Below are 12406 nucleotides of genomic sequence, written 5' to 3' on the forward strand. Positions count from 1 at the left end.
ACTCTTGATTATGATTGAATGCTAAAACAAGTCCCAGAGATTAAGGACACAATTGCAGAAAAGTCTGCCCACAGTCCCACCATTTGTATTTGCAGCAAAGGGCAACAAGACCACAGGAACCTCTTTGTCCCCTAGTGGCAGAGCACTGCAGGCCAGAAATCGTACAGTGAGGCATTTACCTAGGACTCCACACTAAGCCCTGCTTCCAGGGGGGATGTTCTTGCTACTGGACTGGCATCAACTTCAAGAAACAATGTTGCTGTCTTGGTGTAGTAAGTGGGAATCTATTTGCATTTATATTCTGACTTTTTTTATAGCTACAAATCTTCACTCAAATTACTATGATAATTTACTCTTTGCACTCCCACATGGAAGAGATGGAATTCCAGTCCAAGTAAATTTGCTTTGTTTTATTGCCTCTTAGGTAATTATATGCAATAATATCAAAATGTTCCAGTTAAGATATGTGATTTAATGCCTTTCTAGGGCTGGTAGAATATAATAATATATAAAATTTATGACTTCTGATTTGTCTCAGTATATAGTGTGTTTACATATTTCAAACATTATAAGACCTAAAAACAACTTTACAATCTTTTTCAAAGCATGCTTTAAAAGTATTTAAAAATTTTTCCTTGTCTATGTCAAGGAACTAGAAAAGCAAGAATAAATCAAATCCAAAATTAGGAGGAAAGAAATAGCAAAGATCAGAACAGAAATAAATAAAGTAATAATGACCAATGAAATAAAGATTGGTTCTTTGGGAAAAAAAGTGAAATTGAAAAACCCTTACCTAGATCAGAAAGGAGAAAAGATTCAAATTTGTAGAATCAGACCAGAGAAAGGAGCTATTACATCTGACACCACAGAAACACAGGGGCTCATTAGAGATTATGAAAAACTATATACCTACACATTTTTTTTTTTTTTTTTTTTTACAGGCAGAGTGGACAGTGAGAGAGAGAGACAGAGAGAAAGGTCTTCCTTTGCCGTTGGTTCACCCTCCAATGGCCGCCGCGGCCAGCGCGATGCGGCCGGCGCACCGCGCTGATCCGATGGCAGGAGCCAGGAGCCAGGTGCTTTTCCTGGTCTCCCATGGAGTGCAGGGCCCAAGCACCTGGGCCATCCTCCACTGCACTCCCGGGCCACAGCAGAGGGCTGGCCTGGAAGAGGAGCAACCGGGACAGAATCCGGCGCCCCGACCGGGACTAGAACCCGGTGTGCCGGCGCCGCTAGGCGGAGGATTAGCCTAGTGAGCCGCGGCGCCGGCCCCTACACATTTCATAACCTAGAAGAAATGGACAAACTGAAGAACACAATCCCCGTAACAAGACTGAAACATGGAAAAAATAGACCATCTGAACAAACAGTAATGAGTAACAAGATAGAAACAGTAATAAAAAGTCTCCCATTAAAGAAAAGTCCAGGATCAGATGAAATCACTGCTAAACTCTATCAAATATTTAAGGAACTAATACCAAGTTTTCTTAAATTAGTTCCAAAAATATAAGACAATTCTTCCAAACTTGTTCCAAACAAGGCCAGCATTAACCTGATGTTACAACCAGGCAAGGACACACACATGCACACACACACACACTATAGGCCAACATCTTTAATCAACATAGTCACAAAAACTCCCAACAAAATACTAACAAACTGAATCCAATGGCACACTACAAAGATTATTCACCATAATCAAGTGGGATTCATCCAAGGATCAATGCAAGGATGATGCAGCACTTGTGAATCAGGGGGTGGCAGTGTGGCTTAGTGGGGAAAGCTGCCACTCAGGAGACCGGCATCCCATACGGGCACCAGTTTGTGTCCTGGCTGCTCCCCTTTGATCCAGCTCTCTAATAGCTTCAGAGCAGCAGAGGAGGATGGCCCAAGTCCTTGGGCCCCTGCCACCCTTGTGGGAAACCTGGAGGAGGCTCCTGGCTCCTGGCTTCAGCCTGGCCCAATCCCAGCTGCTGTGGCCATCTGAGGAGTAAACCAGTGGATAGATATCTCTCTCTCTCTCTGTAATTTTGTCTTTCAAATAAATAAATAAATCTTCTAAAAAATTGTAAATTAACAAATATGCTATGCCACATCAAAAGAATGAAGCGCAAGAACGATATTATCATCTCAGTGGATTCAGAAAAGGCACTTGGTAAATTTGGACATTGCTTCACCATAAAAACTCTGAAAAGATTAGGTATGGAAGGAACATATGTAACAAGTCAACAGTTCACATACTAAATGGGGGAAAGCTGAAGGCTTTTGAAGATCTAGAAGAAGTCAAGGACCCTCAAATTCACCATTTTTATTCAACATCACACTGGAATTCCTACCCAGGACAGTTAGGCAAGAGAAAGAAGTAAAGCACATTCAAATTGGAAAGGAGGAAGGCAAATTGTCACTGTTCACAGGTGATATGATCTTATACACTCCAAAGACTCCCCCAAAACAACTATAAAAATAATAAATGCAATAAAATTTGTAGAGCATAAAATCAACATACAAATACCAGTGCATTGCCATACCACCAATAGCCAATTATCTAAAAAAGAAATCAAGAAAGCAATCTCAGTTTGAATAATGACAAAAAGAAATAAAATATCTAGGAATCAATTTATAATCGAAGAAGTGACATATTTCTACAATGATATATTACTCTTCCATTACTACAATAGAATACCTAACACAGGCTACTGATAAAGGAAAATGGTTTATTTCAGCAAAGGTTCTTGGGGTGCAAGTTCAAGAATGGGTAGTGCCATCAGGAGACATGCTTTCAACCAATGAAATGAAGTGCTATTTACTCTGCAATAGTTTAAATAATATAAGTTTTCCTTCAAAAAAAAAAAGAAAATTAAAGACTTTTCCTAATTAAGGGGCATGTCCTTGTGGCTATTGCCCTAGCATAGCTGTTCCCCTGACCCACCTACCCCAGCCTCTCCCATGTGCCTTCAAAGACTGTCACCAACCACCTGCTTACTGAGGCTGATTCCGCCCTTCTGGAAGTTTGAGCCTCTGCCCTCAAAGAGCCCCTGAAGAACAGGGTCTGCCTGCTTCCTGCCAGTTCCTAGGATGACCCAAGACTTCCACTTTGCAGCATCTCTAAGTGCAATCCCTCTGCATGTTGACCCTGAGCTCCAGTTTCCTCCCTGAGCATTTAGTGACCAACCATTTTCATGTGCCAAAGACTTCCTATATGTTTTCCCTATACTATTTCATCCTGGGCTCCTAAGAACCCTAGGCAACAAATATTTCCGTTTGACCAGAAATAAACAGGTTCCAGTAGGTTGGGAAATTCACCCAAGCATTGCACAGGGTTCATGCTAGGACTCTGATTTCAACTCAGATACAGGTGGCTCCAAACCACATCTCTTTGCCCCAACCCTTAAGCCTTCCTCATTTCATGGCTGAGCAAAGACCACAGACATCCCTAAAAAAAAGTGAAAGAGAAGAGAAAAGAAGAAAAAGTTCTCAGCTTCCTCTGCTCCTTCCAGTTTACTTAGAAATTCTTCATTCCTAACGGTTACAACGGAAAAACATTATGCTTAGTGAAATAAGCCAGATAAATATAAATACATTTTCTCTGATGTGTAGCAGTTAATATAGAATACAAGAAAGATAAATATATTTTCTCTGATGTGTGGCAGTTAATATAGAATACCAAAAAAATGTATAGAATCAAAATGGGCATCTTGTGATTTGATCATTATTTTTAGCCTTTGTTTATACTCTTGTGGAACTGTGGTCTTTCTACTTTTTATTTGTTGAATATTATGGTTAGGGTGCATTAAGTCTGATTATAGAGTGCATTGAAATTATGCTTTTGCAAAAATTAAAGAAAAGAAGAAAGGAAGGAAGGTGGAGGACTGAGGGAGGGTGGAAGAGAAGCAGAGAGGAAAGTATGGTTATCTTCTTAAAATTCTACCTATGAAATACATGAAGTATGTTCTCTTTCTATTAATAACCTCTTTAAAAAATAAATTATTTACCCCAGTCCCCTCTCCCTAACATGCTCATGTTATGGGAATAAAGAGCTGAGCTGAGCATGACTCCAAATGTGAAGAGGCAAAGGGAGAACTCCGGGCAGTGACTTCATGAACTTGGAAAAGTCAATATTGTATTAAATCAGAGACTAGAATGGTACAGAACAAGTTTTTCTTTTATTTGATTCTATCTTTGTTATTTGCTTTTCACGCATAAAGAGTTATGCATTCATGTATGACTGAGCACATCACTTGAAAGCACTTTACACTAAGTGCAAAAATAGATGATTCATCAAGAAAGAATCTAGAGGCAAGCATTGTAATGTAGCAGGTAAAGCCGCTGCATAGGCTGCTGACATCTCACATAGGGGCTCATTTGAGTCCTGGGTACTCCATTACTGATCCGGCTCTCTGGGAAAAGCCATCTATCCATTGGTTCACCCCTCTAATGGCCATAACAGCCAAGGCTAGGCCAGTCCAAAGCCAGGAGTTTTATCTGGGTCTTCCACATGGGTGCAGGAGCCCAAATACTTGGGCCATTCTCCACTGCTTTCTCAGGAGCATTAGCAGGGAGCTGGATCAAAAGTAGAACAGTCAGAACTTGAACTAGCATCCATATGGGATGTCAGTGTTGCAGGCAGCAGTTCAACCTACTACACCACAATGCCATCCCCCAAAGAGGCATTTTAAAACATGTTTCTATTTATATTATTTATTAAATTAAATAGAAATAATAAATATTAATAGATTTCTGGAGGTGAGTATGTGGCCTTAGTCTTGTTGATTTAAAGCCCAATCCAGTAAGGCTTCCTATGCAGGGAGATGCTTACCTCTGCCTAATGGTGTTCTTACTAGCCTGGTAAATAGTACTATTAACATCACTCTTTCTGTTAAACTTCTGGTGTCAGAAGGGATGACTATATTTCTATTAATGCTAATCACTCAGAAGAATTACTATCATCAAAACATCCATGGGTTACCAATATGTGCCTTACACTTGAGAAATACTTCAAGAAAGACAGCCATCTCAGATGAGTTGTAGTAGGATAATTACCTTGGAAGAAAGTAGGTAATTTTCCTTTAACATGATTTTGAAGGGTAAATAAACAGAAGTGAAATGAAATGAAACTTAGCAGGAAAGGTATAAAAAAAAAAAAAAGGTAGATTAGTTGTGTATCCTGGGCTGTCTTCCCCTTGATGTCTAAATCAAAACTGTGTGATCTAAAGCTTTTTCAGATAACATTCAGGCTATTTAGTTTATATGTAAGAAGCCACCAGCTTTATTTAATTAATGATTAACAGAATTCAAATAACTACACTTAGAATTCAACTGATCAGCTAAGTCCACAATGGGACAGTTGTCCCTAACATGAAAAAGGAGTCATAGCTACTTCTGGTTCAAATGAGCCATTGAATAGGCAAACATGTGTTTAAGCAGACCAGCACCTGCCTAGGGAGTCAAGACAGATTTTTGTCTACCTTTGATCAAGTGAGGAATCTACACACTCTGGATCCACAGACTCCCTAGAAAAGGCCTCAAGCAGGACCATTCTGACAAAGGCTGAAGGTTAGTAAGCTTTGTGGACTGAAGAAGGGCACAAATTCTTTAAACATTTCTTCCATTAAGAAATGTAGTCCATTACCCCTCGTCATGAATCTGAATGGGCTCACTGATAGTTTGACAGACAGAATGATAGAGCAGAAATGATGCTGTACCTGTGTCTGGGCTCAGGCCTTCCTGTAATCAGGAGTCTAGGATTTTCCACTCCCTGTCTTGGAGAACACTTAGCCTAAGAAAGCAAATAAGAAGTGCAACCACCGTGAGTCTACCGTGCAGAAAGAACCCCAAGGCCCATGGAGACGCTCTGGGAGAAAAGCCATATGGAAAGAGGAGACAGAGAGAGGGGAGACAGACATAAGGAGCACTGAGCTGTTGACAGGTGAATAAAAGCGCCATCTCTATCTTGGAAGTGAGAACTCCATCCTTCATTAGCTGGATCACACTCAAACCACCCAGCCACGCCCTTCCTGAATTCCTGACCCATAAAACTGCAAGCCAAATAAAATGGTTGTTTTAAGCCACTACTGTGGGAAGGGCTTGTTATTCAATGATAGATTAGAAGAATGTAGGTCTATATCATATGAAAGTATTAAAAACAGAAGAGTTCAAACTGATCCTCTATTAATTTGCACTTTAAGTAACTCAATGAAGCTGTTATAAGGCAGTCTGGTTTTTTATTACAGTGACAAAAAATGCGACAGCACAGCATTCACATCAGATACGCAATAATATGCTTTCAAAGAAATTGACATAGTAATTTGAATCTTGACAGGTTTGAGCTGCCCTCTTGTAAATCTCTCTCACACCTGTCTATTTCTCTCTCCTCAAAATTGAGGCAACTGTGAAGCAGCTCATATCCCAGGTTAAGTCCATGTGAAAGTGATAAATTACTTTTTACTACAAAAAACTATTGTACCCTCTAATCTGAGTGATTTATTTACATCCCGCTTAGTGGTTCACATGCAATTACTACCCTGAGTCCAGTGAACCTGAACAAGACAGAATTGTTTCATCAACTGGAAAGGCTCACTATATTTAGGAAAGTATAGCAACCTCCAAGAAGCTTCAAAGTTTCAGTTCATTTTCCTTTCAATGACTCCTCCACATGGTACATCAAAGTATAATGTTACCCTTTTGCACTATTGATTGACTTCACAGGGAAACAAGAGGGCACAGGAATCTCTCCCAGTAGATGATGCTCATTAGAAGTGAAATTACAGTGGTCATCTAAAATGACCATTGTTGAAGCCTACTGGCAGGTTTTAATCACATCAGTGATTTTTTTTTTTATCTGAATGTAATCTGTTTAAATCTTTAATGCCAAAGTCAACTACAATGAAAAGCAGACACTGGCCTTTTAGGCTGAATTGTGGGTTTCAAATACTCAGTCAAAGGAGGTCTAAGCAACTCTATTTCTTTGGAATGCACTTTGCAAACTCTTTTCAGCAGCAGAATAAATAGTTTGGCATTTGAAAAGCATATTCCCAGCCGGCGCCGCGGCTCAGTAGGCTAATCCTCCGCCTTGCGGCGCTGGTACACCGGGTTCTAGTCCCGGTCGGGGCACCGGGTTGTGTCCCGGTTGCCCCTCTTCCAGGCCAACTCTCTGCTGTGGCCAGGGAGTGCAGTGGAGGATGGCCCAAGTCCTTGGGCCCTGCACCCCATGGGAGACCAGGAGAAGCACCTGGCTCCTGCCTTCAGATAGGCGTGGTGCGCCGGCCGCAGCATGCCGGCCACAGCGGCCATTGGAGAGTGAACCAACGGCAAAAAGGAAGACCTTTCTCTCTCTCTCTCACTGTCCACTCTGCCTGTCAAAAAAAAAAATGAAAAGCATATTCCCAATGCCTCACCCTAATGATAGGCCATAAAGCCTAGAGTGGCTGAAGTTGGAACAGTGCTGTCAAATACCACAAAGCTTTATTAATTTGTGATTTGTAATTCTTCAAGTAGAGCTCTATATAGTCATCTTGGAGTTGGCAGTACAAATGAGATGAGTGATGGTGTATGTTTGGATACACCTATGCAACAGTTGCTGTTCACATAACATTCAGCTCTGCACATGGAGTCATTCTGTGTGCTTCTGGATTACCAACATAGTTTTGATTGTCTAAATTTTTATGTTTAGTGTGTGTATATTATTTATTGATTTACAAATAAATGACTTATTAATGTTAAAAAAAAAATTACATTGACCATAAGAATTAGTACTCTTGTTTAGATTTTGATTGAATCATGCCATTTCAGTCCTAATCCTACCAGAATTCATTCAGACATTCCTGAAAACCCTAGGAAGATTCTCATGAAGGGACCTGGCATGTAAAATGGAAAGTTCATATATTAGGTTACTATAACTCAGGTTATGTCTTAATCAACTCAAGACTGAGTTGTTCACCATACAGCTCTGATATTTGTCGCTGGTGCCCTCACCAACAGCCTGGAACACTTATCAGTTTGGAAGAGCTCAGTCCCTAGAAGGAGCAGTCATTACTCATTTGTTCAGCGCCATTTCATTCTAGGCACTGTGGCAGAAGCAGGAGACACTGTGGGGCATCGCAGACAAGATGCTCACAAAGAGGCAGAGAGAGAGAGAGAGAGAAAGAGAAAAAGAAAGAGAGAGAGACGAAGGCAGCTGCAGAAGCACACAGAAGGCCGACAGGGCTCCAACCAAGAGTGCTGACCATGAGATGGGCCAGGATTCAGGAAGGAAAGAAGGAACAGCATGTGTAAAGACACAGAGAAATCAATCAGCACAACATGTTCAAAAAACACAACATGTTATCATGACTTGCAAAATTTATCTATTTCCTATAAGCCTCATTGGTTCCTCGGGTACATTTGCAACTAATACTCTTCATCCCCTCTCACTTAAGAAAAAAAAAAACAAGGACACAAATGAGATCTATAACCTTAGATAAGCCTAGGATAAATATATTTACCAAAATCTCTTCCTACAAAAGCATCCTTGATTTTAGAATCATGCCAATGGAAAGTCATAGCTAATGTTGCAAGAATACAAAAGGAAGTTGAAAGTGGCAAAAGCTGATGTTGGAAAATAAAGGAAACCATGGGAAGCCTTAGGTGCTGCTACTGAAATTCATGAAAGGAAATCATTGTAAAGAAAACAAACCAAAAAAGTATATACAAGAAGAATCAACAAATAAACGATGCGACAATGTATATATTAACTTGCTTGACTGAAGTAATTATTTCACTCTGAGAAATAATGATGTACAACCTCATGTTAAACACCTTAAATGTATACAATAAAAAAAGGAACCAAGAAATTCCACCATGAATTATATGATTATGTGATTTTCCTAAGCTCATTTCATTATTCCATTCCTTGGAGACCCCTCCCATCCTTTCCATGTTCATAATTGTGTACATGCACACATAAGCAAGCTACATCACCAAATCAGCAAACCATATCTCAAAAATATCCCATAGGTTCTAAAAAAATAGATTCCCCATTTGGAGCCTGCCACTGCCCTCCAAGTTGCAGGGGCAGTGGTAAGTCATTTGGAACCATGCATACAATGGCTGCAAGTCCAGCAACTAATAGCTGCACAGATCAAGGCCAGTCCTCCGTATCCCTTCACGGCTCTGCACACCAAAAGGCCTACAAAGCACAGCCAAGATCCAAGCCAGGGCCTCAACTTCAAACCTTCACTTTTCCATAGGACATGGAGGGTGGGTGATGGCAGATGGTATTCTAGCTTCAATTACCCTTTCCACAGCCAAACCAAGCTGACCTCTGCCCTTTAAGGAATTTGTGCCTGCGATTTGAGTCCAATAGCATTTTGCCAGTGAATTGGAGAAAAGACAATTTGAGGCAAGGGAGAATTTGGAAACTAGAAGTGATTTAAAGACTGCTTTATGCTCGCTGTGCTTAAGCCTTCAGCCCCTGCCAGCCCCATCCCTCTCTGGTCACAGTTTAAGTAAAATCACTAGACAGCACAGCAGGAACATGCCTTTGCATCCACAGGATCCACTCTTACATGAAGGTTTCTACCCACGGTGCTGCAGTCGATGTCTGCAATCAATTTTTAATTACAGCAGCAGTAGTGATCAGGAGATAAAGGAGGCAACTCACTGAGAAGGAATCAAGAGAAGTTTATTATAGCTCCAGTCCACCACGAGCCAGACTTGTGTCACCACTGACTCAACCAACCAGGGCTTAGAAAGTGCCCTGTTCTCAGAAAGGCACTCTTACCTCTGGGATGTTTTCTTATATTTCCTCCTGTAGGAAGAAAAGCATAAACACACATCAGAAAAGCACTCGTGGCAGGCAGTGGGGGAGAAAGGAATTTCTTCAGGGGGCATGAACATGGAGGGCGATGCTTCTCCAAGGTTCCCTCTGTGAAGCTTATGGATTTCAGAGCCCAGCTAAAAGGCAGTGGGTGTTGTTTTTACATTGTAGCCGGGTGGACAGAACCTTATCCTTAACCATGAACAACAACAGCCGGAGAACTCACTCAATGGCTCTGAGTTCTGGTGCCGAGAGGGCATTGTAGGATCCCGGCTGAAGTGGTCTTTAAAGACAGCAAGACCCAGGTTTAAATCTCAGCCCTTCCATTTCCCAAATTCATGGGGTTGTTGTGGAGTCAATGGGCAGAGACTTCTACAGCATTTTTGTCTGCCACATATTAAGGGTCATACACATCAATTCTCTGCATGTCACTTGGGTTCCTAGTATCCCCATCACTCATTCATTCAGCTTTGAGGTCCCTGGAAGGGTGTGTCTTTTTAAATGCAAATATGTAATCCCCAGGACATCAAAGGTCTTCAAGGAAAGGACAATGAGAAAGTAGGGGAGCAAAGGGTGGGAGCAGCATGAGAACCTCACAGATGGCTCAATTGAGCACTTCCACAGGAAGCAGAAGAGGCCCCGTTCCAGCTCGCCCCTGCCATTTACAGTCCTCCGTGGGTCTCGGGCAAATCTCTGGTGTGCTGAGCTTCTTAATCCATTCAATGGGGACAGTAACATCTGCCCCATCCCACCCAGGTCACACTGGCACACAAGGGGGAAATGGCCATGAAAGTGTACTAACCCAACAGCCTCAATGTTCTGCAAGTTTGTGCCAGTTTTGGTAGACCTTGAAAGCATTTTAATATGCTCCTCCATGGAGAGGACTAGGGGAAACGAAGTGCTGAGAAAGGAAAATATTGTCTTTCAACATCTCCAGGAAGTGTATTGCTTCCCAGTTATCCTTAGTTCCACATCTGCATTCCCATTACAGTCACTGCACCCAGGCAACGAAGCCACTGATTTGTTAGTAGGGAGCTGTATGCCACATATTTGACAGCAAACAAAACAGGCAAAGAGGTTTCAAACCCAGAAGCACAATGATACATTATGTATCTGGTAACTGAAAACATAATGGCAGAGTTAGGTACGAAGTGAAAAACCATGCAATGCAGAACCTACAGTGTGGTCTCTACTAGTTACGTACTGATAACTATCAAAAGGAAAAACACCATGATGACAACCTCTCCCCAAGCAGTGGGTTAACACATCACTTCTATTATATTTACTTCCATGAATTTTAAATAATGAGCACTGTAATTAGAAAAAACTTATAAAACTGTGCATATATAATATATAACCACTTATAGGAGCATAGGTATTTACATAAATTAGAATATATGTAGATATTTTCATGTTTGAATTATGTCACACATATAGATGGGAAAGGCCCACTAACATCTTGGGTTAGGAGTTGGGATCTACAGCAACTACCCATATTCCAATCTTGGCTCTAGCACTTAGCTCCACAATGTAGGGCCAGTTATATAACCACTCAGAGCTTCAGTTTTCTGTCTATAAAGTAGGAATAATCACATCACCTCTCCTGGGACCTTCTTATGAGAAACAAATGAGATAAATCACCTGAATGTCAGCTCCCCAAGGGCAGCCCTCTGTGAGTTCTTCACTGTATCCCAGGGCCTAAGGCAGCACCTTGTACTGCAGCAAAAGCTGATAGATGTGCACTGATCATTCTCTCATGCCTGGGCCATCACAGTTAACTCACACTCCCTGGGCAATAGCCAAGGGTAGAGGTCACATGTACAGGCACAGAGCACAATGAGCTGTGTGTGTGGCCCATACCCTTGACCTCACTGGCACTGCAGTCTAATACACTTATCTAAGGAGCCCCTGGTAAGACTGAAAAATAAACCATTGAGAGAGGGCAAGGACCAAAGGCAAGGGGAAGTCAGACGCCTTTAACTTCTATTCATAAACCTAACTAATTCTAGCAGCAGAAGATGTCTTTGAACATCAGAAGAAGACAGACAGCTTCCACAGAACTCTCCCAGCATTTGTCAAAGGCAAAGGCAGTTGCCATACAAAGGCATTGCTGGGAATTCCAGAAGAATAATTTCTAAAAAGTGAGCATAAGTAAGAATAGCCTTGTTTTCCACATCTATTAGTAAAAGCAAGAAATACACATCACCATCTTCAGAACTCTGCAAGATTCACTCTGAAAGAATTTGAATTCCAGAAAGAAAGTTAAAATACACACTTAAAGTGTTATTTTATTAAGACAGGTGCAAGGGATGGTTCAAAAAACTTTGTGAAAGAGGTCGTGTTGATTGACAGGTGGGATTTCAGGAGGGAGGCAGCCCAGCAAGCAGGGTTAGGGGGTGAGATAGCAGCAGATAAGGCTGACAACAGCAAAAGACAGCGTTCATCAGGAAAACCAGGTGACATCTGGGAGGAGGGGTCGCCTCTCATAGGAAGTGGCATCACAGTCCCTCTTCTGTACTCCACAAGCACACCAAAACCTAGCATACCACATCCGTGGCTGCATTCCATTCTCGTGTCTGTGACCACTTGGAAAGAACAGGGCTGTGGAGTGTG

General features: G+C 41.5%; 1 protein-coding gene across 11 annotated transcripts in view; it reads right to left on the minus strand.

The window, feature by feature from the left end:
• PDE1C (phosphodiesterase 1C) overlaps window positions 1-12406 on the minus strand; it is a 653560-nt gene that overhangs the window by 281779 nt on the left and 359375 nt on the right. For 6 of the 11 annotated variants that reach the window (XM_017344418.4, XM_070059705.2, XM_089315483.1 and 3 more), the window contains one exon: window positions 9758-9784. The exons of the other annotated variants lie outside the window; for them this stretch is intronic. In XM_017344418.4, the coding sequence (XP_017199907.3) occupies window positions 9758-9784 (27 nt within the window). The remainder of the gene's footprint in view (window positions 1-9757; window positions 9785-12406) is intronic. 11 annotated transcript variants of the gene reach the window in all.

The sequence above is a fragment of the Oryctolagus cuniculus genome, chromosome 16, assembly GCF_051225735.1.
Source record: "Oryctolagus cuniculus isolate XC-2025 breed Fujian yellow rabbit chromosome 16, ASM5122573v1, whole genome shotgun sequence".
NCBI lineage: Eukaryota > Metazoa > Chordata > Mammalia > Lagomorpha > Leporidae > Oryctolagus > Oryctolagus cuniculus.